Source organism: Manis javanica, chromosome 16 (genome assembly GCF_040802235.1).
Source record: "Manis javanica isolate MJ-LG chromosome 16, MJ_LKY, whole genome shotgun sequence".
NCBI lineage: Eukaryota > Metazoa > Chordata > Mammalia > Pholidota > Manidae > Manis > Manis javanica.
Window position 1 is genome coordinate 37,805,777 of NC_133171.1, and position 27,593 is coordinate 37,833,369.

At 40.8% G+C, this 27,593-nt stretch overlaps 1 protein-coding gene across 8 annotated transcripts in view; it reads right to left on the minus strand.

Moving 5' to 3' along the window:
• Positions 1 to 92: 92 nt before the first annotated feature.
• Positions 93 to 27,593, minus strand: part of TMEM14A (transmembrane protein 14A) — a 30,904-nt gene continuing 3,403 nt past the window's right edge. Inside the window, exons 3-8 of one of the 8 annotated variants that reach the window (XR_012126298.1) lie at positions 27,167 to 27,257; positions 25,014 to 25,115; positions 20,642 to 20,729; positions 4,886 to 4,996; positions 4,401 to 4,516; positions 93 to 3,986 (exon numbers count right to left, since the gene is read on the minus strand). Coding sequence is in view for 3 of the 8 variants with exons in the window: in XM_037002783.2 (XP_036858678.1) it covers positions 19,098 to 19,137; positions 20,642 to 20,729; positions 25,014 to 25,115; positions 27,167 to 27,236 (300 nt within the window). In the remaining 5 variants the exon portion in view is untranslated. Of the gene's footprint in view, positions 4,997 to 18,549; positions 19,138 to 20,641; positions 20,730 to 25,013; positions 25,116 to 27,166; positions 27,258 to 27,593 lie in introns of those variants that run through there. The other 7 variants (XR_012126299.1, XR_012126297.1, XR_012126300.1 and 4 more) reach the window with 7 other exon arrangements.

The following is a 27,593-nucleotide window of genomic DNA, read 5'->3' on the forward strand; positions in this document are numbered from 1 at the left end:
TTGATATATCTGAGAAATTTTTATATTTAACAGTTATATACCTTGTCAAAAAGAGAAGTAGAAATTTTCATCTGACATTCTCAGCTACACAAAAATAGTCTTCCCTTTCGCAGTTTGCTACCTTCCTGACCTACACCTAAAGCCTTTTTTTCTCTGTCTTTTTTTAATGGAATCATTTTCCTTCAGGTAGTCAGCCTTTTTTTCTATTCAATTATGGAAGTTATATTTATTTATTTTATGTCTAATATGGATCATTCAGTGTCTCAGGGGCTGGGTTAATAACAATGGTGAGCAAGCCAGATATACTCTGTGGTCATGGGGCTTACTCAAGTGAGAGAAATAGAAAAATAGATAGTCGTAATCCCAAATCATGCATACATTGTATATGAGGTTCCTATAGCTGCTATAACAAACAGTCACAAATTTAGTGTCTAAAAACAATAGAAATTAATTCTCTCACAGTTCTGGAAGCTCTTCATGTGAATTCAAGATATGGCCCTGCTCTCTCTGAAGGCTTCAGGGAAAGATATTTCCTTGCTTCTTCCTGGCTTCTGAGGGTTGCCAGCAATCGTTGGCATTTCTTGCTTAGGAGATGGGCTTCTGCAATCTCTGTCTCTGTTGTCACATGTGGGTGTGTGTGTTTCTGTCCTAGTTTCCCTCTTCTTAAAAGGATGGCAGTAATCGCACTTGGGTCTCCCCCACCCCCATCCTGTATGACCTCACCTTGACTTCACTACATCTGCAAAGACTGTCTTTACAGATCAAGTCACATTCAAGTACTTCGGGTCAGGACTTCAACATATCCGTTTAATCTACAACACCACCACGTTAGGGGATGAGATCATACTGAGCACGAAGCTCATCAGGACACCTTTTCCAGAATCAGTGGGTCAGATACGGTTTCTCAAGTGAGGAAATATGAATGATGTGAGATCTGAAGGAGAGAGGAGTCGCAGTTAGTGACAGGTTGGGCGGCAGGGATGGAATCCTCGCAGGGGCTCATCAGGGCCAGGGGCTTCGAGAGAGAGAGACGGGACATGGTGTGCATGAGGAAAGAGGCATCATCAGCTCAGGAGCACTGAAGCACGGGCTGGGAGTGGGGACAACGAGGGAAGATCATGAAACAGGGCCCACAGTCCTGCGGACTTTGAAGGCCACAGCAACAAGTTTGGATTTTGTCCTAAGGAAAATACGGCACACCTGAAGTGTAGCTATATACCCTACTTTCCCAGCTGATTATAAACAATCAAATCACATCTTTTAAATATTCATTTTAAGTCACTCAAGCATCCATCTCAGAATAGCAAGAACATTTCCCCTCAGCTCCACCCCCAGTCTCTTTCCCATGTTAAATCTGATTGATGCTTCCATTCAAGGCGTCAAATAGCCTGGAGACCAACAGACAATCCCACCAGTCCTCCCCTGGAATCCTGGGATGCCTGCTCTTCGCTGTCCTTCTGCCGCACGGAGTTCCTGTGGTCCCGTAGACCGCCTGATCTGACACAGATCGGTGGGCACCCTGGCCACCGTTAGTCCACCTGAGCTTCCACCTGAGCTGGAAGAGGAGTCTCCCTCTCTCTGTCCTTCGGGCCTGCGATCTCCAACTACAGAGGGAGATGTACAGACATTTACCCCGGCATGTCGTTGTGCAGGAGAGGCTGAGACACAGTGATTTCTAGACTCAGCTGCGTGCTGAGCCTGTACCTTGGGTTCCTCTGGGGAACTCTGGGATCCATGGGATTGAGCCCAGGGCCCTAGGTCCAACTGCCCATTTTCATAGCATGGCCTTCTCCCTGTTGAGTGGGGTGGAACAGAGACACAGGGCACATAGCTTCTATGCTTAATGTCTACTCCGTGTCAGGTCAACACAGCCCAGCCAAGAGGTGCCCACCTGTTTCCCCGGGAGGCTTCTGGTTGCCTTTGCACATTTATCCTCCCTCTTCAGCTTAGGCTCAAGGGATTCATGAGCAGGAGAGGCCTTTGTCGTACATCCCTCCAACACTATGTTCTTACACCCTTGCTTGAGAACAGAGGTTCTCAACCTCATCACACCTAGCCTTCCCCAGTGGATAACATATTTTGTAAATGCTTTTTATTATCCTGAAGTGAACTTGGTAAGATTTACCTCATTGTGGCTGTTGCTGTGAACACAAGAAGAATGAGGTATCACCTTATCTCAAAAAGGGTGGCTGAGGAGAATTTAATGAAATGCCTGTTTACAAAACTAGTAGGGTTCAGATACCTCAAGGGATGGTGACATGGTGCTCTCTAGGGTAGAGGTCACAGTGGGAGGACTTTACCTCCCCCATCCTCAATGTGAGAAGGCCACAAACAGGAGAGGGACCTAGGAATGCACTGAGGGTCATAGATACAGGAAAGGGCCCCCTGACAGAAGCTTGTGGCTTTCATAGAGGAAGGCACCCACTGCCTGCCTAAAGATTCCAGAGTGCGTGGGCAGTTTACAAGAATCACAAACGGCTGGAAGTGATTGCAATGCTTTGTGACTAGCTTGCACTATAGTTTTATCCCTTTTCATGCCATGCATAGTGTGGTTAGAAAATATAAGGAAATGTGTTTTTAATTTTGGGTGTATATACTGATTTATATATTAACTTATATTTACTATGCCAGATGTTAACTATGTTGAATATCATTCCTGGGTAATCTGTGACATAAAAACATAAAGACGTTTGTTATACAATCATTTGGATTTGGCATTTGATCCATCCACCACCTATCATTTTCATGAAAAAAGTAGATATTAATTTCTCTGACCACACAGAGGGAATTGGGTCAAGATTTGAGCTGTTATGTTTGTTAACTTGCCAATTTTCCAAAATCTTCTTAAAGAACAAGCATGTATTAGGAACACTGCCACCAGAGCTGCTTGGATGAGGCAGCCGTGAGTCAGCAAAACTTCAGTATGTGTTGACTTTGACACATCCTGCCTTCCACTTTCTTCAGCAATCTTTGTTCACCTCTCCTCTGTACTCAATAGCTATGTTTGAATGTATTTGTCCTTTGGAACTTTCAACAGAATTGCAACATTCTAAATCAACAGACTAGCCATGCATATCCCCCCCACCAAAAAAAATATAGACTCCGACCTCAGAAACTGATGATCTTAAGGATTATGGTTCCAGTAAATAATATTTAAAGGATTTTATTCATTATTGTATTCAATAAATGTATCTTGAGTGCATTTTTTCCCTGCATTCTTGTAGGCACAGAGGATACCATGGTACATACAAGAGCATTTTCCTGGTCAGACAATGTGTAAATGAACTGATCAATGAAAAAGTTAATTATAATTAGTGATGAGTGCTGCCAGGAAAATAAAACAGCACAGTGTGATGGACAGTTTTGGGGATGGTGATGAGGAAGTGGTTAACCGAGAATAGAAGACTAAGTCCTGGATAACAGGAAGACTCCAAACATGAGATGTAGGGTAAACTGGGAGGGCAGTGGCCTGGGTCAGGAACGACTCTGGTGTGTGTCAGGCACAGCAGGTGGGCAGACGCAGGAACAGGTGAGAAAGCACTGAAAGGTGAGATCAGAGAGGCAGGCGTGGGTGTATCAGTTCTCTATTCCTGCATAACCACCCCAAAGTTTAGCGGCTTAAAGCAACTAACATTTATTTTCTAATGCAGTTTCTGAGGGTCAAGGGTCTGGAAGCAGCTCAGCTGGGCGGTCCTGGGCCAGGGTCTCTCAGAAGGTAAGCCATCCGCAGGGGCTACAGTCACCTGAAAGCTTGACTGAGGATCTGCCGGCTGATCTCCTTCCAAGTCGGGGCAACCCTTGGCTCCTCGCTGGCCGCTGGCAGGAGGCCTCAGTTCCTTGTCACGCCTGCCTCTCTGCAGGGTGGTCTGGGTGTCCACGGGAGGGATGAGCTGACTCCGGGAGCAAGCAATCCAACGGTCGGCCACGTCTTTTAGGATCTAGCATCGGAAGTCACACTTCTGCTCATGATAGGTGGAGGACGTCATCTAGGATGAGAGGACAGTTGGAGGGGAGAAGGGAAGCAGCCTGGGAGCCAGTCAAAGAATCTGAGGAGGTGTCGGTGAGGCAGGGGACAGCCATGCAGTCCGGCATCATGAAGGAGAGGAGCCCAAGGCCCGAAGAGTGACGTCACGTTTGGTAGCACAGAGGCCGTGCTGAGCCTAGTGCAAGGGGGTGCAGTGCGGGGGTGCGGCACTGGTGCAGGAGCCTGCCTAGTGTGGGTGGGGAAGCAGATGGGAGGTGAGAAGCAGAGACGGCAGCCACTAGCTGCCCTTTTGAGAAGTTTTGTTCCAAAAAAGGGCAGGGGAGTAGAACAGTAGACTTTTTTGAGATCAAGAGCAGAAAGAAAAAGTGAAATAGGTTGGGCTCAATTTCATTTGCAATTGTGGGAAGCCACCTACCAGCCAAGGCCGTGTACTACAGCGACAGAGGTTCCCAAAGGCCCTGAAGTCGGTACCAGGCAGCTCCAGGCGCGACGGTGCGCCTCCTAGTGCCCGACCGCGGCATCACAGTCAACCTAACACACAAGTTGGGCCTCTTCAGAAATTACTTTCCTTGTAAAACGTAAACCTACACTGGAGTAAACTGCCGTGAGAAGCTAAAAACTTCTGACTGAAAGGCTGAGTCGGAAAGCTCTCCACAACTTCCCCTCAACACCTTCCAGTTCATTCTACTTGTTATTTCCTACTTCCTCATTTTACCTTCATCCCTCAGTCCCTCTATTCCAATCCCTTTTCCACTGTCCATTTCTGCGGTACAGATTTGCAGTGACGTTTCCACAAGCCAAGGAACGCCCAGGGTTGCCAGCAGCCGCCAGAAGCTAAGAGAGAGGCGTGGAACGGATCGAACCTCAGAGCCTCAGAAGGAACCGGCCTTGGTGACACACCTTGACTTCAGACTGCTGGCCTCCAGAACCGTGAGAGCATGCCTTTCTGTTGTGACAGCCACCCAGTGTGTGGTAGTTGGTCACAGTGGCCACAGGAAACCAGTACAGCTGCTGTGAGATAAACAAGAAACTGTAAGACAACGACATAAACGGATCTCAAAACAATCGTGCTGAGTGGAAGACCGGAGAAGAAAGAGCACTTGTTGTATGGTTTTTTTTATATGAAGTTGTAGGCTTTGCAAACTAATTTACTGTGACAAGAAGCAGATCAGTGGTATGGGGAGAGGCCAGAGGAAGGGACTCCAGCAGCGCACAGGACATACTAGGTTCAACATACAGATTATATAAACAACATACTGATGCATGGGTTGCATCCATGTCAAAACTTACCCACTTGTACGCTTACATTATGTGTGCTTGAGTATGTGTCAGCTCTACCCTCAGTAAGGCAATAAAACTAATGGAAGCAGATAATACCCCCTACATTGTTTCCATAGATGGCCGTTCTGGACAGTTCCTCTGCTCTCCAAGCTGCCTGGCCTGCCTCTCTCCTTTGCATGTTGCTTCCAATTATAAATAGGCTTAGGTCTCTGCTGATCTAACCCCCTTGCTACCTCCATCCCCTCCTCTCAGAAGAAACCCAGCAAACACTCCAAAGCAAATCAGAAGAGCTCTTCTTTATTGCTGGCTGCTTTTCTCATTTGCTTGTTCCTTCCCTCTATCCTGTCACTTCCAAACTCTAGCTCTGCTTCTCCCCAAAGTCTTGAAATTTGTTTCTTGACCAATGAACTAATCACCAGATTAGTCTGATTAGTTCAAAGCTCTTTTCTCAGTTCTGTCTTCTTTGACTTCTTTCCTGCAAATGCAAGTCCAACCTCCTTTTCCATCAGCACCCTTCTGTCAGGACCCCCACCCTGCCAAACTCTAGTGCTCATAGAGTCCTGGGGCTCCCTTTCCGTGGTGATTTATATGCCTTTCTTGCCAACTTGCTGTCCCACTCACTCCAGCCAATCCGGCTTCATTGCAAAAGGTTGGAGTTTTCACAAAATGAATAACAAGTTCTCGGTGACAGCCCTCTGTCCTGCAGAGCTCAGGTGCAAAGAACGCTATGAAAGGCTCCAGAATGTGACGTTGGGCAGCAAACACAGCATTCGGCAGGGCAACTTGGGTGAGCCTCCAGAATGGCCTGATCGCCGTCCACACTCTCTATGCTCCTTTCCTTCAGATCTTGTAATGCTCTCCTCACCACTCTCTGCCAGTCTATCAGTGTCTTCTCCACCCTGACACTCCCACCGATGAACTCAACAAACACTGGGCATTCCAGCGAGGGGTCCTTCTGGATGTGATGTTTCTTCTGTTCTGTTTGCATATCAAATGATAACTTCCTCACCTGCACACTGGGGAAGATGGGGAAGAGGGTGTGGCAGGCAGTGGTGGTAGAGAAACATCTACAGGAGGAAGGTGGCAATTAGGCATTGTACATGAGGCTGGGCCCCATGCACCTGAGATGGGCACAGGCCAAAGCTGATGAAAATTCGGTTGTTAGAGCATCCTGACCCTGTTGCTCTACCTCAAGACCTATCCATCCTTTTCTGAGGTTGCCCTGAACGCTGGTTTTCCCAGTACTGCTGGGAGACAAGGAGGAAGAAAGAACCAAGCATGAAAATTTGGCAGCTGTATTAACCTCAGTGCATCTGACCCTCCTCTCCATTTTCAATGAATAATGCGGATCCACAGAAGTTGAGATTGACCTAGAGTCACACGGCTGGTCAATGGTAGAATCAGCCCAGAGACCAGGTCTCCTGAACCACAGGCTTTGGCCTTTCATTCATTGATTTAGGAAATATTTTAAAGCCCTGAGGTATGTCACACTGGGTGCAGAGACAGCCACTGTGCAGAACAAGATGGACAAAGACCTTTGACCACAAGGAATTTACATTTTTTTGTGGGAGGAGAAAACCCACAAACAAACAAATAAATTAATACCACAATTCTAACCTGTGATGGGGATGTGAAGAAAATTAAACAGGGACTAAATAGATGGTAGTTGGGATCAGGGGATGAAGGGAGAGCTCTATTTTTTTGGCCAACTTTATTCAGATATAATTGACAAATAAAATTGTAAGATATTAAAAGGGTACAATGCAATATTTGGTACCTATACAGTGAAAGGATTGCTCCCATCAAGTTAATTAATGTGTCCATCACCTCACATATTTACTTTTGGGTTTTTTTTTTTTTTTTTGGTGAGAACATTTAAGTTTTACCTTAACAAGTTTCAATTACAGAGAACAGTGCTGTCAACCATAGTCATCACGTTGCACATTAGACGGTCAGACCTTATTCATCTTGCATCTGAAAGTTTGTACCCTTTTACCAACAAAAGCTCTACTTGAGATGGAAGGTGAAGGAAGGCCACTCACTCTGGGGGCTGGGGCGACATTTAAGATGAGCCGAAGAGTGCGGAGAAACCAGGCCTGCATGCCAGGAGATGGGCAAGAGGGTTCCAGACCCAGGAGCCAGCACCTTTGAGCCTTGACATGGGAGAGTGCCAAGCCAAAGGAGGCGGGCAGGAGAGTGGGGGTGGCCGTGTGGCCTGAAGAAGGGGGCGGCAGGTGGCAGATGACACACTCCAAGTACTGTCAGGGGATTTTGGTTTTATTTTAGATGAAATGGGAATCTGATGTCTGGCTTTCTTCCGTAAGAATTTCCCCAAATGATACAATATTTTGGGAAGGCATAGTTTCACACTATTGTTATTTGAAAGCATAACTTGAACTGTAGGATGAAAAATGGATCTGCTTTTGCACCAAAAAAAAAAAAGATGGAAAGAAAAGTGAAAACCAGCTACAGTCCGTGGCTTTGCCAAACTAAATTAACTGACCTTTCTGGAGTTTTGTGGATTAAGTATGTTGGTAGAATTTGTAAAGCTTGTAAAAATAAATGAATTATAATGTAATGACATAAAAATGACAGGGGTCAACTAATAACTTTAGTTGAGATTAATGTTTGCTGGGTGTAACTCACTGAAAAGGTGAGTGTGGATCAAAACATTTTAACAGAATCATGTAACTATATCAGGGAACTTCCTACTTAAACACATCAAAAGCAGCCTTGTAGTATTGGAGATAATTGCCTCTAATATTGTGTTCTATAAATCAATGTTTTATGCTAAGCTTTTCAGAGTGAAGCTTCCAGTACAAGAATGTACGTGTTCACACATATGCTAAACACACACACACAAATGAAGAAAATATGTATTAAATGCTGATGAACTGAACTGCACCAGTTGTAAAGTCTCATGTTTTAAGATTGACAATTTGGACACACTACATTGATATAAATAATAACTCTTTGAGATTTCTTAAAGAATTGATTTTGCTTAAATTTTTTCCAATATAATTTAAATAAATTAACTCATTTGTTTATCTAGCTATCATCTGATGGTTTCACACAACTTCACTTCCTACTGCTAGTGACGACTTATTTGCTAATGCCAAGTGATCCTCCTGCAAGGAGACGAGGTACAGATCTTTCCCAATCAGACCAGTGAGTGCCAGGACAGCATCTTTATGGCAGGGAAGAAAATCTCATTTTTTGTCAGGACAGAAAGCAGGACAGAAAGATTATCCATTCATCAGAACATATGAATTCCATACCCCAGGACGTACTGTGTGCTATGTTACTAGATTGACATTTATGGAGAAGAAAGTAGTTATTCTTTCTCTTAAATTTCTCAATAATCTACATTACTAAAACCCAGTTTTAATAGACAAAGCAGAATGGAGGCATGATGCCAAAAGGGTTGGAGTCAAAATTCTAGAATGCTAGGCTGAGGATTTTTAAAAAGGTATGAAGTTACTGGTCTGTTTAATTCCTTTTATTCCTATACATTTTAAACAGTGGATTATTTTCTTTGATTTTCTTTTCCTTGAAAGCGGTGAAATTATCTCCTTAGCAGGACTGTCTGCTGAAATTCTCCTGGCAAGAATGAGATAAATGCACGACAACTGCTTCTAATCCTCATTTTCTGCAAATAGGTTGACGAGAATTGTGACCAGTGTTCCTGAGTCTGTTGAGCCTTCTTATGATTTCCCTGGTGTAAAAGACAGAGTTGGAAGTCGTTACAAAAGGAAAAGAGAGAGCTGGAAAAAGCTGGTGGAAGATGATGTTCATTAACACTTGTTGCTCAGAGTTCTGCGTGGTGACAATTGTCTGAGGAAATCAGTACTTTCTTGTAAACAAACAAGCTCAGCTGTTTAAATCCAGCAATTATTCTAGAATGCATTTACTATATGCTTAACACTTAAGTCACAGATACTAAAATATTTCTAATTTTTTCTGTTTATAATAAAGTTAGAGCTTTAACAGAAAGCCAGAATTACAATTCAAATGGTTTCAAATGAATTAGCCATATTGTTTCTGTTACAGTTGACAAATTCTCTTGTTATGCTCTCACTTCAAATGAACAATATATACAATTAGAATGAGTAGACTGGGGATTTACCATTATATATTACAAATATGGATAATTTATTTTAAAGATAGACACATGAACACACAATGTCATGAATATATTTCTAAATAAATCAGCAACCTGTTTTTCATGTTTGAAAATTTAATTTTCAGTTTAATTGAAGACTTTACAAGTCTTTGGTTAATTGTTTAATCGATGTCAATTTTAGGGTAAATTAGGGTACCTTAGTTTTGACTGGTACTTGAATGGTTATACGTCTTTACAGAGGTGAGTCACCCAAAATCCAATTTCATTCTCTTTTAGGAGGTAAACATCTCAATAGAATATAAAGTCAAGACACTTTGACTTGAAATGATTAACCTAGGCAACTAATTTAGACACTAGCATTCAGAAAATACTTTTGCTTTTAAGAAATAAACATCTCAATAGAATATAAAGTCAAGACACTTTGATTTGAAATGATTAACCTAGGCAACTAATTTAGACACTAGCATTCAGAATATACTTTTGCTTTTAAGAAATATTAAAACATTGACCATCTTGCTATTCAGAATGAAAGCCATCTATGTCATCTTTCTCAGATTTTAGAACTTTGAGATCTATCAGAGCTTCCGATCTATTGGACCTTTGAATAAAAAACAAGATAATGTTCCCTCTGTTCCATGAAACATAATTACATCTGTTGTGTGGCTTATTTTCTTTTGATAGTTAATATTTCATTGATTGTTAAAATTGATTCTAAGCAGTGTTTTTGTGTGGAGATAAGGGTGAATCAATTCACTAATTTAAGAGTGCAAGAATTTCTTTAGATTTCTATAACTGAATTTGATTTTTGTTTTGAACCCCATTCCAACAAGGGCACAAATGAAGCCTCAGACAGTTCCCATCTCCTCCCAAACACACACTCACCTATTTTCCCTAGAGTTGTAGCTGAGTTGCTAGGCACCGGGAGAGGGCCGTCCTGTCCTCAGCAGCCGTCGGTCCAGGCAGGACACTGGCCAAGACATTCTCACTCCCATCTAGTCTCTGGGTGACAGTCTTGAGAAACTGCCACACCCTTCATTAACACGACAGGGGCCTGGGAGTTTTGAACCGTGTACTGGAAACGCCTGGTTCTTCTTGTGCCTTGCTGGGCTGTGGGGGCCCATCTGCCTTGACCCGGCACCTACACATTTCTACTCAGTGCTTTTGAGTCATTCTGAGTTTGTAAGAAGAAAGGCAAAGGTTTCCCAGGTTCTCAGATACTCTAAGCCATATCGAGATTCTGGCATTTCTTAGCTTGCCTCTTTGAGCATTTGTAAAGGAAGAGAGGGGTTTCCTGTCACGGGACCTTGGGTGTCCAGCTTCTCTTCCATCCTCCTCCAAATTCCTTCCTCTACCTCAATTCCAGAGGGTGACTGGGTTCTTCCTGGCTCCTCTGAACCATCTGGAACATGTATTGGATGAAAGATGGTTGCAAATTCATTGGCTTTTCTCCCAAAGAGAGGTGGGCTACCATCCCCCTCCCCTTGGATCTGGGCTGACTTCAGTGACTCACTTGAGACTTACAGAAAAGAACATGGTGATAATACTGTGACTTTTGAAGCGAGATCAAAAGAAGACCTGTACCTCCTGCTTTGGTCTCAAAACCCTCCCTTTCTAGATGCTTCCTCTCAGAACCCAGACACCTGCTGTGAGATACCCAGGCGACATCGGGAGGCCATGGGTAGGTACTTGAGTCAAGGGCCTAGACTAGCTGTTAGCCAACAGCCTGTGTTAACTACCACCTTGGATACAGCCCAGTCAAGCCTTCAGCCTATCCCTAGCCAACATCTGAGACTGCATGAAAGAATCTGACAAGAATCATCTGAGCCTTGCCAGTTCTTAAACCACAAAACTGTGAGCAAAATTAAATGGTTGTTTTAAGCTGCTAAATTTGGGGGTAATCTGTTCTGCAACAATAGATAATCAGAACATGGCATATATTTTATGCTCTTTTAAACTAAATCCAGGCTTTCGCAACTCCAAACTCTCACCATCACTTTTTTTCTGTTATTCACTGAATTCACAATTAATTGGGAGAGATAATAAGCACAGGAATATGGTGAATAGGGTAGAGGAACTGTATATGGAATCCTTGGTTGTCTGAAAACATTACCCCACCCCCAAGGAGGGACATGTTATGTGTGAGTGAGGTGTTTTTTTTGTCTCTTGCAAAGAGGGATGGTTCCAATTCCTGAAAGAGAAGGGAAATAATTAAAGGACTGATTTGAAAAACAAAATAATTTCCGTATTTTAGGTCTCGCGGCTTGGAGCATGCTGGGGCTCTAACAATGGACAGTAGGAGAACTGCAGAGGAAGCAATCGGATGGCGGGCACGCCCACTACTGCTGAACACCATTCAGGGAGTGGTACTCAGACCTCAGGGGGATCTGCTCATTTCTCAGGAGCAGCGGCTGGCAGATACCATTATGAACCACATGTTTTTCAGGTCAAAGGGAGAGTTGATCCAAAAGCTTTTCCCAGTGGAACACAATAACATACTGAAATGACATTTCTGGGCACCCTCTTTCAGTCTCTTCTCTCCATCCATTGGCTTTTTTTTTTTCTCTTTATCAATGACCTTTCTCTGCTCCTCACTCTAAGTGACTAAATATGGCTATGCCCCAGTCCCTGAGTTTAAATGTCTCGCTTCAGTCCCACACCATGCTGCCTCCGAGTGTCAGTGCTCTGAATTCCTAGGCTGAAAACTGATTGGGTCTCGGTCAAGTCAGGTGTCTCAAAGGACCTGGTCAATTCAGTCACGGCTGGGGGTGGGTTCTGTAGGAAGACCGTGGTTGGCAGGAGCCCCCCCTCCCTCTGCGGGAGGTGCAGAGAGAGAAGAGCTCTCGGAGAAGGGGGATCACTGAGGACAGGCAGATGCTCCAAAGTTGTCTACTGGGTAAAGTGCCTTCCATGTAACAAATGTTCAATAATCATAGCTATTATGAGAAAAACGTTGAGTAGCAAAAGCACTGAGTTATTCATTCTTAGCTTAAATTACCAGAAAAGCCTCTAGGGGCAGGGAATACCTCACAATCACTAAGCAAAAGTTTAAGGAACTTCTTTTCTGTGCCCCAGGCTGATCACACATCTCACTCTGACCTGGGATCTTTCCTGAGAACATCATCAAAGCTGAGTCACCTTATATAATGTTCACAAAACACATCCAGCTGGGCCAGCATAATTGTAAACAAGGAGAGGTAATCACCTTGGGAAGGAAATACCCCTGAATAGGGCGGCCTTTCTCCTAACCCATAACAATAGTGGCCCATTATTGGATGCTTCCTCTCTGTTGTCACTTGATAAGCCCTTCGAGAATATTATCCCACGGGAGCAAGGATCAGCCTGGTCTTGCTCACTATCGTGCCTCTAGAGCCCCGTGGTGGGATATAGGAGCACACAACAAATAGTGGTTGGGGGCGTGAGTGACATATCCTTATGACATTCTATTAATCCTCTTTTATTCCATACGAAGAACCATGACTCAGCCTTGACTCTATTATCCAAACAATCTTCCATTCATCCTTCCACCCACCCATCCACTCATCCCCCCATCCAACGATTAGAGATCCTCCCCTGAGCCAGGTTATTTCTAAGAACTGAAGAGAAAAGAACAAAAGACCATGGTCATTTAGGACTTCCTGTCTAGGAAGGCGGACAGGGACAGGCCTCTAGAATGTAATCGGTATTTCCCAGGCCATCTAGCCTGGGAGTACAGTTGGTAGAAAACAGCAACCCAACAGCACGTCTCTGGCTCTGGCCCATCTTGAAGATTTCCCACAGGTTTGAGGTGCCTCAAAAGCTCACTTTGCCTCTTTGATTTTTATACAATTTTTAAATTTTCTTACCATGGAAATACAAGAGTAGAGAGTTGCTTGGACTGTATCAGTCATTTGACCTGGAAAACAGAGCTGCTCAAACTTGAATGTACATATAAATCCCTAGGAATCTTAAAGTACAGAGCCTACTTCGTAGGAGTGTGCCTGCAATGCTGTTCTAACAACTTCCCAGATGATCCATTTGTTGGTAGTCTGGGGATCACTCTTAGAATAGCACAACATTGCATTCCAAGCTACAAGTTTTGCTGATTTTGCTAATTACCTCTCTGAAATGTTCATCTGTGTCCTGTAATTTTTGCAAACTGATATTAAGGCTTGACTGAGTTTTAGGTCAATTGTTTTGGTGAGAATTCTTTGTAGGCGATGCTGTATACTTTCTAGTGTATCCTATCAGGAAGCCATCATGTCTGGTTGTCCCAGTTTTAGTGATGTTAGGTATTTAGGGTGGTCAGCCTGACGATTTCATGTCATGTTAGAGATCCCTGCCAGTAATATAGCATAGTCATCGTCTAGATCAGTGGTTCTCAGTGCTGACTGCACAAAATTACTTGGAGAGATTTTAAAAGCCACTGATGCCATAGTCCTAGTCCAATCAATTATATCTGAATCTCTGGTGTGGGACCCAGGCAGCGTGTGTGTGCGCATATGTACATGCATTTATGTACCTGTGTGTGTTTTAAGCCCCTTATGCAATTCTGATAGGCACCATATGGGGTTGAAAAACCAAGGGCCTTTTTTTTTTCATTTTGGTTTCCAAAATGGTGATATTCTCAATCAATCCTTTTTTCCTCCTTATTTTGCTGAGCTCATAATGTGTAGAAATTCTCGTTTAGAAAGTGAGCCAGGTTATAGGTTGCAAAACAAATCAGCTCCATTCATACTATGACGACACTCAGTCCTCCTACTCTAAAGCCACTCCCGTCCTGCCACACAGTCCCCCTTGCTTCTGGGGACTTCCTCCCCAGGTACCTCAAGCTACCTTTGAATGTCTGAAGCCTGTCACCCCACAAGTCTACCCACTCAAGCCCCACAAGCCTCAGAGGCTATCTCAGAGCGGTGGGGATGGGCTTTTAATTTCTATACTATTTTAACTTCTTCAAACTGAGCATGGGTTATGTTTCTAAATAAGGTATTTTCATTTTCAGAGAAAAAAGGAAGCAGGAAAAGACTACTTCGCCTGACTCTGCCCTTTTGCTTCAAATCCTGATGAGTCACTGAAAATCCTCTTGAATGCTGTCTCTAGGCTTCAGAGGATGGCAGAAGTAAAATAGCCAGATTAATTTGGAAAGTGGAAAATCTTCAGCTTCGCCTAGTCTCACCCAGTTCTGCCACTCTGGGCTCGTGCTGGCAGAAGGGAAGATCTGTAGAGATAAAAAGCAAAAAGCTTGGATTGCTCATTTAAGAATTTTGCCAACTGCCATGGGAGGAAAAGCTGGTCAGAGTCTTATTTTCAAATTTCTTCTTTATATTTGACTTCCTCACTCTCATCCTCTTTCTATTTTTTAAAATGTATCAGTTATTTAATTCAGTTTTTAGAACACCAGTTTGTGAGGATAAACTCCATTTGCGAGAGAGAACACAGAACATAGGCAGCCTTGGAGCTGAGCAACAGCTCTGATTTGGGCTTGAACTCTGAGTCCACAGCTTTCTGGTCAACTTTGTACTGCTCTGGAAGGTTGTATTTCTCTCTCTCTGTCTTTTTGCAGAATTTTAATCGGCCTCTCTCTGTTGATGTTCAGGAATCCTTCAGCATGGCAAAGGAGCCCGAGCTTCAGGACGTCAGTGGAAGAGGCAGAATGGAGTCTTTGTGTGGTGGCTCCTGGGCACGGCAGGAGTAGCGGTATGACGGGGGATTTATTCATATTATTTTCATCTCAGCGTCATTGAGCTCTTACTCAGGCAGCAGGTGTAGAAAATTCTGTATGATTCCCAAACAAAAAGCAGTTTTGACCACCTACTCTCTGGATGCTGGGCTGTGAGTGGATTAGTTAGTTCTTTTAAATAAAGTGCACCCGGACTGTGGTAACTAGTTGAATACTGAGCTCATTCAAGGTGATGAAATAATGATTAATGGAAGAAAGGAATGAAGGATGCGGGAAGAAACAGGGGGGGAGGGAGGAAGGGGAGAAGGGATGGACACATTCCATCACATAACTTTGCTTTGCTTTTCATTCTTATCAGTCAAGTATTGAATTCATTTAACTACATTTGTTGCAAGAATATTAACAAACAGCAATTAAAAAAATGTACAGAAGTGCAAGAACATATCACTCACTACCAAAAATATAACAACTGTCCTATACCTTAATGAATTTTTAAAATTCTGTTCCCAACTTATTTTACAAGCTAAGTTACTGAAATATAAAGACCTTTCAAATTCACTGTGAATGCAAAACAATTAGTTTCTGTAACCTCATTTTTTTGTTGTTGTTGTTACTCCTAAATGGTCTTTTAGACCCAAAGATCAGGGAATTTTCTCCAAACTTACAGCCAAGCTCCATGTGGTTTAACATGGAAATAGCAAGTAACCCTGGTGACCTGATCTTTATTAGTATGCTCTATATTCTGTTTTAGCCCTGGCAGAAAATACCAAGTTCATTTGTTCACTGGAAATGTAGATACCTTGTATGAATGCAGCGTAGAACATGGTCTGTTATTTAAATATTTTATAGATGTGCAACTTATGTAATCTGGTGGTGCAGAGGTTTGAATAAATTTTAGGAGATAACAGAATTTTTATACCAGAATGTGAAGAAACCTATGAAACAGTTGCCCAGAAAAAAGCTCCCTGTATATATAATTTTATGGGTTCCTAGAAGCCATTAAAGGAATATTTATAGTCTAGGGCTCCAGGGTAAGAATTTCTGCTTTAATAAAGCAAAACAACAACAAAAAAAGCCTTGGTGAAAAGTTCATCACTTTTTTCTAAAATTCTTTTGTTTTGGATATTTTCAAATTTTAAATTAAAATTTTGAAAATGTCTGAAGAGAAGTTGAGAGAATATTATAATACACAAACATGTTGCCACTACCTGGAATGAACAATTAAATAGTTCATCATATTTTACATTCATATATTTGCCTTTTTTAAAAAAAGCTACAGGTAATATATTCATATAACCTTCTTTTAAAAATAAAACATGAACAAATAAAGCTATAATTCAGCTGGGCCCTGATGCCCATCTCCACATAACTAACCTCTATCCAATCAGACCAGCCTTTATGTTGTTACATTTATGCATGCTCACTAATGTGCGCCTTTTGAAATAATTTATATAAATGATTTATCTAACATATCATTATATCTTCCTCCTTTACATTTAATACTATGTTTCTGAGATCTATCCCTGTTGAGTTTCTGCCAAATCACACTGACTTGAAATTACATGCTAGGTATGCCCCTAAACCCTCCACCTTCTCCTTCTCGGCTCTCACACAGGCACTAGATGGCAGGCAAGGTTTTTGCTTGTGGGCAATCAGCTGAGCTGGGCCGATATACAACTCCTTGAAGTCATCTTAATGGCCGAAGAGTGAAAACCTAGTGTCCTCTCAGGCTTCCCTCTGCTACAGATAACGCTAACCAAATAGCTCCCAAGAACTGCAGGGAGAATGAATTTTTATCATTCTTTTATTCTTTCATATAGTCATCCATTATCATTAAGAACTTAACAAACTTCTTTATGCCAAGATCTGGGCTAGAGATACAAAGATGACCTTGAGGAACAGATCTAGCCAGGGAGATGAGCCCACACACAGACAACCTCAACAGAATGTGGATTAAAGATGAAGTGACATGGGAAAGCAGATGAGGGTCCCTTGGGCTAATGTGGGGATCTGAGGCAGGCTTCTTGTAGGAGTTCAGTCTCAAAGGCTTTGCCTGAAATGTAGCAGGACCTCCAAGGAAGTGGCTTCCTTTCTCTAGATGAGGGGAAAATACTTAATGGTAACATCATTTTAGCCTAGCCATTATTTAACAAAATCATAACCTTTGACTATGCTCTCATTATATGCCAAGTGTTGTACCAAGCAGTGAATGCACATTCTCTCATTTAGTTTAGTCCAACCTCAAGGAAGGTGGGAAATAAGAGCCAGAAAGTTAAATAACTTTCCCTGGAAAGTGACAGGACTGGGACTCAAACCTCAGTGGGTCTCATTTCACAGCCTGAGTTCTAAAACTTTTCTATGTTGACAGATACCTTCATAACCTTTTAAAATGTGCTTTTTCAAAATGTTGTAACCCAAGTTTTGCTAATTCTGCAGTCTCAATTTTCAACTTCACATTACAAGCATGTTTTGGCATTGTTGTTTAGTCTGCTGCATTTTTATGCAATGTAGTCTGTTACATATACTTTTGAAATTTTTCATGATTTTATAATATTCCACTTACTAAGCTCAGAATGACCTTAAGTTTTCCCACATTTAAGATTTATTACTTACTTTAAATACTGAAAATCATGAACAACTTAAATATTCAACACCTCAGAACTGTCCACATAAATGAGGAAACACCCATTGGATAGAATTGTATGCAGCCACCTACAGTTATATTTTCCAAAGTTACAAAATAACATGAAAAAAACACTTAGGATATAAGAAAAACAAGGACTTCTATTTATTAGTTATATATTAGGGTACTCTGTAACATTTGCTTTTGTAAATAATGGTACAACCTCTCTGGCCACCATCAGGATTAGTGGGATTTTTTTCTTTAAGTAGGTTATTTAGAGAATTCTGAGTTTCCCATTTGGTTCAACTAGTAGGTTTTTTTTTTTTCCTTTTCATTTGAATTACTTATCACTGGAAGTTTAATAACATCCTTGAAAGTCAGTTGGAAAACAACCAAACACAGCCATATGGACTCTGTTGTTACCAGCTGAGACTCTAACACCATTTCATGTAAGGACAGGATTTGAAATCTGATACCATTACACACAGCCAACAGGAGACTTCATATCTTTAGGGACTTAAGGGGTTTTGTCCATCACTGAGCCCCAATTCCTCACTACAGAGGAGAAACTGAGTCCCAGAGAGAGGAAATGACCTTCCAAAGAACACAGACCAGTCAGTGGGAGCACTGGGCTGGGACTAAGGTCTCTTGATGTTCATGGGGTGCCTTAAAACAAGTGCCTTGGACATCAAAAGTCAAAATACGCCTACAAATAAAGTAGTGATTTGAGTCAAAAGCATTGTTGTTTCAGAATGATTACAGTTTCAGAGAGAGAGTATCCCCTCCTGAGGAAGAGCTTTGACTTAAATAACTCTCCTTTCCAATATCTTTCATGCGAATTGAACATGTAAATCTTGAAGATTATTTGAGTATACAGAGAAGACACTAAAATGAGAGAAAGAGGTTTAAAACAGAATGTCTTTTATTTGAACACTGAATACTTTCTGTTAGTACACAGAGTGTGCTGAGAATGGAGTTTTTCTAAAGGAAAAAAATCATACTGGTAGCAATACAATTAAAATGGAAAAAATACAATTTCTACTATAACGCAAATGACAAATAGATAAATTAGCATTCTGTGAAGTCCACTTAGGGCATTCCATCTTCTTATAAGTTGTAGTTTAGACATGAGTATTTGGAATTGTCAAAAAATACCACATTTATAAAACTAGACCCAACAAATGAAAGTGTGTATCATGATTTATTAAATACCTTTAGTGAAACCAGTACTGACAATTAGAAAACAGTTCAAAAAAATCCCTCAAACTAGTGTTTATATTAGAGGTGGCAGTCTTTTTTTAATTCTAACATAAAATAAAACATTTAATATTTCATGTTGAAATTGATCCTTTAAATACAAAGAGTATGCTCTACCTGTTACAGTACATAACTAAATGACATGAAGTTAGGTTTCAGTTCCTCCAGATCCTCAGAGCAGCAGTAAGACAAGTCTCAGAATCATCATAAGGCTGGATTAAAATCAAAGCAAAGCAAAGGCAGGGTCACTCTTATGTGGCCTAAGACAGGAGACGTTGTACATGCACCTAACCTGGTGTGTTACTAAACTCTGGCTCCCGAGTCCTCACCTACTTCTACTCCATGGAGCAGGGGGTAATCTCATTGCTCCTGTATCTGAACTTCCCAGACAGGACGGAATTAGCCACTCAAAAACACTGACTAGATGAATAAGAAAAATCAGAACTTGCTGTTCTGAAAATCTGAGATGAGCCTTTATAAGAGAAACACTTGGAAAGAAACACAAAACTTTCAAAGGCAAAGTGAAGGCAACAATTTGAAAAAATAGCCAGTCAGGAATTTGGGGGTGTTATTGTTATAATCGCAGCTACTTCCCATTGATTGGGGTTCTTCTCTTCTTGACCCATGAAACCTACTTCTGATTCTTTCCACTACCAATTATCATGTTTAGAACAGGGCTATAACTAGAAAGTGGACCTTTGTCATCGTACATAAACCCCCCACCCACCAAATCATAAACATAATCCGGAGCCACATTAGACAATTCCATAGCAAAGTAGGAGAAAATTACAGATGGCAATACCACCCAGAGATAAACACAATTAACAGTTCATAGTATTTCTTTTCTATCTTGGTTTTTCATACACAAACTTTCTAAAAATTGAGATCACACTATATTTGGTGACTTATTCTGTTTTTATATATTATGTTGTCAAGATTTTCTAACACCACTAAATAGTTTTTGAAAGCATGACATGTAATGCCTGCTCAGTATCCCATTAAGAGGACAAAACACTCATTGAAACGTTTCCTTACTGGTGAACTTTTTGGTTGTTTCTAATTTTTTCGTTCATAGTATTTTCCATTAGAAATAAAGTTGCAATAAACATCAGTCTTTGTACATCGCATCATTTCGTTGGAACATATACCAAAAAGTGAAAATGTGTATTAAAGGAAATGAACATGTATGGCTTTCAACATATAAAGGCAGCTTCCTGGAAGAGCTCAAAACATTACCTATGAATTTTTATTTCCCAATATGCTTAATCTCATAGAGAGAGAATTACTGGGATCAATTTAAGTACAATTTAAGACTTCCCATTGATCTTTTTAAAATCATTAAGTTTTCTCCAAAAACTCAGAGTAACTGCAGCAGACTGTTATTCTGTCCAACTCTGAGACTGAATAGCAGATTTAAATGGATACATTTACTGTCTAAATGTATAAATCATCTAAATGTATAGTCAGATGCAAAAATCCTGAAGAAAAAGGAGGCTGAATTATGTACATGTGATCTGATGCTCCCACAACACTGAGTGTATTCCCTAAAAATGTTCAGGTGCACACCAAAACTAAACACTGGCTGAACGCATGATATTTTAAGGTTTTATGGTCTTGTTTATTATAATAAAAATTACTTTGACCTTTCAAACTGCAAAAATCCAGCCCTTCAAAATGATGGCAGAAGAAAAGTACAGGTCAAATAGTTTTTCTTACCTTAAACCTGCAACCAGGCCAGCTGGCATTATCTTCTTGGATCTCTTATATCTCACACCCATTATGGTGGCCAGGAAGAAAGCTGTAACTTAAAACCAAACCAATGCATGAACCAGAGTTTCAAACATATTATCAGTGCTTGCTTGTGAAAAAAAAACAGTAAGAAAAAGGATATTGTTTCAACTTCCCAATATAATGACTATCATGTATAGGTATTGAGTTGCTATTTTCTTGAAAAGATGAAGTGCTCTATCAAGAGACTTTTTTTTTTGTTATCATTAATCTACAATTACATGAAGAACATTATGTTTACTAGGGTACCCCCTTCACCAAGTCCCCCCCACAAACCCCATTACAGTCACTGTCCATCAGCATAGTAAGATGCTGTAGAATCACTACTTATCTTCTCTGTGTTGCACAGCCCTCCCCTTCCCACCCCCCACATTATACATGCTAATCATAATACCCCCTTTCTTCTTCCCTGCCCTTATCCCTCCCTTCCCTCCCATTCTCCCCAGTCCCTTTCCCTTTGGTAACTGTTAGTCCATTCTTGAGTTCTGTGATTCTGTTGCTGTTTTGTTCCTTCAGTTTTTCTTTGTTTTTATACTCCACATATGAGTGAAATCGTTTTGTATTTGTCTTTCTCCGCCTGGCTTATTTCACTGAGCATAATACCCTCTGCCTCCATCCATGTTGTTGCAAATGGTAGGATTTGTTTTCTTCTTATGGCTGAATAATATTCCATTGCGTATATGTACCACATCTTCTTTATCCATTCATCTACTGATGGACACTTAGGTTGCTTCAATTTCCTGGCTATTGTGAGTAGTGCTGTGATAAACATAGGGGTGCATCTGTCTTTTTCAAACTGGGCTGCTGCATTCTTAGGGTAAATTCCTAGGAGTGGAATTCCTGGGTCAAATGATATGTCTATTTTAAGCATTTTGAGGAACCTCCATACTGCTCTCCACAATGGTTGAACTAATTTGCATTCCCACCAGCAGTGCAGGAGGGCTCCCCTTTCTCCACAACCTCACCAACATTTGTTGTTGTCTGTCTTTTGGATGGTAGCCATCCTTACTGGTGTCAGGTGATATCTCATTGTGGTTTTAATTTGCATTTCTCTGATAACTAGCAATGTGGAGCATCTTTTCATGTGCCTGTTGGCCATCTCAATTTCTTCTTTGGAGAACTGTCTGTTCAGGTCCTCTGCCCATTTTTTAATTGGATTATTTGCTTTTTGTTTGTTGAGGTGCATGAGCTCTTTATATATTTTGGATGTCAACCCTTTATAGGATCTGTCATTTACGAATATATTCTCCCATACTGTAGGGTACCTTTTTGTTCTATTGATTGTGTCCTTTGCTGTACAGAAGCTTTTCAACTTGATATAGTCCCACTTGTTCATTTTTTCTTTTGTTTTCCTTGCCTGGGAGATATGTTCATGAAGAAGTCACTCAAGTTTATGTCCAAGAGATTTTTGCCTATGTTTTTTTCTAAGAGTTTTATGGTTTCATGACTTACATTCAGGTCTTTGATCCATTTCAAATTTACTTTTGTGTATGGGGTTAGACAGTGATCCAGTTTCATTCTCTTACATGCAGCTGTCCGGTTTTGCCAGCACCATCTGTTGAAGAGACTGTCATTTTGCCATTGTATGTCCATGGCTCCTTTATCAAATATTAATTGACCATATATGTTTGGGTTAATGTCTGGAGTCTCTATTCTGTTCCACTGGTCTGTGGCTCTGTTCTTGTGCCAGTACCAAACTGTCTTGATTTACTGTGGCTTTGTAGTAGAGCTTGAAGTTGGGGAGTGAGATTCCTCCCCACTTTATTCTTCCTTCTCAGGATTGCTTTGGCTATTTGGGATCTTTGGTGTTTCCATATGAATTTTTGAGCTATTTGTTCCAGTTCGTTGCAGAATGTTGTTGGTAATTTGATAGGGATTGCATTAAATCTGTATGCTTTGGGCAGGATGGCCATTTTGATGACATAAATTCTTCCTAACCAATATCATGGGATGAGTTTCCATTTGTTAGTGTCCTCTTTAATTTCTCTTAAGAGTGTCTTATAGTTTTCAGGGTATAGGTCTTTCACTTCTTTGGTTAGATTTATTCCTAGATATTTTATTCTTTTTGATGCAATTGTGAATAGAATTGTTTTCCTGATTTCTCTTTCTATTGGTTCATTGTTAGTGTATAGGAAAGCCACAGATTTCTGTGTGTTAATTTTGTATACTGCAACTTTGCTGTATTCCATTATCAGTTCTAGTAGTTTTGGAGTGGAGTCTTTAGGGTTTTTTATGTACAATATCATGTCATCTGCAAATAGTGACAGTTTAACTTCTTTACCAATCTGGATTCCTTGTATTTCTTTGTTTTGTCTAATTGATGTGGTTAGGACCTCCAGTACTATGTTAAATAGCAGTGGGGAGAGTGAGCATCTCTGTCTTGTTCCTGATCTCAGAGGAAATGCTTTCAGCTTCTTGCTGTTCAGTATGATGTTAGCTGTGGGTTTATCATATATGGCCTTTATTATGTTGAGGTACTTGCCCTCTATACCCTCTATGCCCTCTAAACATGAGAGTTTTTATCATGAATGGATGTTGAATTTGTCGAATGCTTTTTCAGCATCTATGGAGATGATCATGTAGTTTTTGTCCTTCTTTTTGTTTATGTAGTGGATGATGTTGATGGATTTTTGAATGTTGTACCATCCTTGCATCCCTGGGATGAATCCCATTTGGTCATGGTGTATGATCCTTTTGATATATTTTTGAATTCGGTTTGCTAATATTTTGTTGAGTATTTTTGCATCTACATTCATCAGGGATATTGGTTTGTAGTTTTCTTTTTTCGTGGGGTCTTTCCCTGGTTTTGGTATTAGGGTGATGTTGGCTTCATAAATAAGTTTGGGAGTATTCCCTCCTCTTCTATTTTCTGGAAAACTTTAAGGAAAATGGGTATTATGTCTTCTCTGTATGTCTGTTTTATTAAGAGACTTTTTAAGTCAGCTTATAAAAATGGTTTCTGAATAAACAAGCATGTCAAAATTCATCCTTGAAATATCTTCCAAAGAAAAAATTTTTTTCTAAGAAACTTCTAATTACAGAGCAGTCCCAGAAGGCTAGGGCTCTGTCGTACTCAGCCTTCCCGAGGAACACTGGGCAGTGTGCCTGGACCCACAGCAGACAGCCAGTAAATGGACAGTTTCCTGGATATAAGGAAAATAATCACTATCTTTTTTAAATGAAGATCTGATTAATAAAATAACACTAGGAAAATACTAATGCTAAAAATTTTCTAATTTGTAGTATTCCACTTTGGGAAATTTAGTGTGTGAAGACTAAATAACAAGAGTCTAAGTAACAATATTAAATTCAGAATTGTCATACCAGCCTCTCAGGAGCTGAACCAATATGACAAGAGAGGTGGTTTTACTAAGGATGAGGTCATGAATGACCCAAGTTAAGAACAGCTCTCAAGGGAAAGTCATTTGCTGATACAAAAAAACAAAATGATTGACAATGTGTGAACTGTTTGTATGCATATCAATATACATTCTATATATATCCATAGCTTGCTGATATACTTTTATCTTCTGACACAATTTCTTTATTAAAAATATTCCTAGCTCCTACTTAAAATAAGAAGACATACCCTCGGCCCCTGCCACCTAAATCTCTTTTTCTCCCTCAAATAAAGAACTGATAAAATTTATCTTCATTTGCATTGTCTTCCATTCCCCACCAGGGCACTTTGAATAATAATCAAGTTAAATAGATACAATTTTCTTGGTGTAGTTTTCTAAGCCTTCACTATATTTTCTTTCCAGCTAGACAAAAGAAAGCCAAGTGTTCAGAAGCTTTGAACACACACAGGTTTCCATTTTCTCTGTGGACATTTCCTACTAAGGCCAACAAAGGAAAAAACTAAAAAAGGGTTAGGCTTGGCTTTCTAGATTAAGTCTTAAGGCAAAGCAGGATCTAAGAGCTGCTTGTGAATTAAGTAAAATAATGCAAGTTTATCTCTTTTTAGGGATATTTACAGCAACACAAAGCTATGCTAATATGCATTAGGAGAGTTAGTAGACAATCTGGGCAGAATTCCTTGCTTTTTCTTCTTTTATTTTTCTATCAGTAAGTTTTATAGAAATATTGAGTTTCTGTAACTTCTGAGTTAGACGGCCTGGCAGCAATATCATTATTTTTGATCAGGTCTATCAAGAAAGTAACAAGAACTGTGTTCAGTCTTGCTTGACACATGTATATACGGCCACCTGCCATCCGACTGTCTAGTATTAGTACAGAGGATCAAAAAAGCCGCTCCCAAGGTTCAATTCTCTATAGTTGGGAAAAAAGCTTTACTTACACAGAGAGAGTTTCACATCTCGCTTGTCAATGGAGACACGGCAAGCTCCATAAAAGGCCAAAAATCCAATGAAAAGACCAGCAATCAAAGATGGAACACTACCTGGGAAAAAAATGAACGGCCTCAGAAAGAGAATCCCAAAATGCCAGGAATTCCTTCTATTACTTTAAGTGTGACACGTGTACCTTCAAAAGTACTGCTACTTAGGCACTGTGACTGGACAAAACCAAATTAAGTATCGGCCCATTCACGGACAGTTTCTAAGACATGACAGAGGTGCAAGGCAGAGGGACCCTGAATACACAGCAGTGTGAGGGCCTGACAGAGCCTGAGGGAGTAGGAAAGCCTGCCTTGCACTAGTGGCTTGAAAGGTCTCCCAACCCAGCTGCACGGGACTCGTGCCTACGGAAGCTCTAAGTACAGAAACAGTTGAGACATTTTATACAAAGTTCTTGACATTAGGGCCATAAACATCTTAATATAACACAGCCTACAAAACTGGAAGGAGGTACTTTGCCCAGCTGGCCCACAGACCTCTCCACTGGCAGGGCAGGAGCAGCAGAAACAAGAATATCAAACCTTTATTCTGTGCTAGGAACTATGTGAAATGTGTTACATGATTATTGTATTTAATCTTAACAGATTAATTTACAAATGAGGAATTGAGGCCTGGAAGCTAAAACAACTCACTTGAGTATCTGAGCTAGAAAGCAGTTGTGTCAAGAGAGAATTTAGGAAGGCTTGATTCTGTGGCCTGTGCTCTTAACCCACATTATACTACAAGAGCGGGCTTCTTGTGAAGGTTATGTTTTTTGTGAACATGATAGCCCCAGGGGCTTCCAGGATCACTTAGTGAGGGGCTCTCGCCTTGCAGGAGGCCAAGGAAGCATATTGTGCAGCTGAGCAATGAGCCCCCAGCTGAAATCAGAGACCTTATAGGTAATGTGATTTCACTTACTCCTGAAGAGATTTGGGTTAGAATAGTGAAATAATCCTCTCCTCCCCTCGGTTCCCCTACCTGCACCTAGACAGACAGACAGACAGACAGACAGACAGACAGACAGACACACACACACACACACACACACACACACATTTGCATCTTCCCACCCCTCTAAAAGCAGGCAGAAATATCCAGATGTTTTCTGTTCTGTAATAAAGATCATTTAGAAACATCTTCAGAAATGACAATGAAAAACTGTTTCAATAACGACCTATCGGTATTTTAAACGGAGGCCTCTTTAACGGCAGATTATGAAACATCCACTTTTGAGTAGCTGTTCACAGGTCTTATTTTGGTGTTGTCATTTTTTTCCATCAAATAACATTTCCACGATACTACACACATTGAGAGAGAAAATAAGAACAACAACCAAAAATCAAAGGTGAATTACAGGCTCTCAGGAGGCTTAGAAGATAATCTGTCCTACCGTGCCAGCCTCTCAGCCCCTCCAGAGAACTGTGCTTTCTGGCCCTGGACTTCTGAGCAATCTCTAAAGAAGGAAGTATCTCTAATAAGCAGGTAGACCTGGCTTTTTCGCCCAAACTCAAGCACACCAATGGCAGTGATATAACACTTTTTGAAAAATATGACTTCATTTTTAAATTTTCATTAAAAAATTAAAAGAAACAGAAATATGAGACACTGTGACTATAAATGCTGCTACCTTAAAACATTAAAATATAATGTAAAATATAAATGTTGACCTTTCATGTTTCTCCATGAAAGGAGATAAATTGAAAACTCTTCAATTTTTCAACTGGGTTTTTGTTTTTCTTCTTTTGGATAGAGACAAAAAGATAACTTCAGATAAGATATCTAAGTATTTAATGAATTTTCCTTTACAACATACAGTATCAACATAATTCAGTTCTTTGACACCATAGGCAAACCAAAAAAAATTCTCATTTGATAATTAACAAGTAGCTCTGGGGAAGTTAAATCACTTAATTGGGCAGTTGCTAATGATGGGTAAACAGACAAGGGAAGGGAGACCCAGTGCCCCAAGCCGGATGCTCTGTCACAGCCACCCCTCACAACCCTTCCCCCCACAGATCGAGCTGCCTTCCTGTCCTACTGACAGACAGACCCTCAGGTATCCTAGTTAAGTCCCTACCAAGTCCCTCTGACGAAAAATCTGATTTGGGCTTACCTCTCCGCTTATATCCCAAAATGCTTCCAAATGTCAGAAGGGCTGCGTAACCAAAACCAATCAGGTCCATTGGCAAGGTGGGATTCTCAAGCTAAGGAAGAGACAAATTTTATAAAAAGAATCTGGGAGAGCAAATGTATATAAAAATGATCCGCATTCCACAGAATTGCAGAGACTAATTTCTCTAGTCTACTAAAATGAGAGAAGCTTGATATTTACATATCCCCATTCTGTCACCTTCAGGCACACTCAGGCGGCACCTCAGGCTGATTCACCTTTCCTTGTCTTCAAGACCTGCCCTACCCTCAGCTGCTTAGAGCCTTCCGCCTCTCCAAGGAAGCCTTCGTTCTGGTTAGCAGTCTCCTCACTGGGCTGTAACACTACAACCTGCACTTTTCACTCCAACGTGTGAAATGTCCTTCTTTTC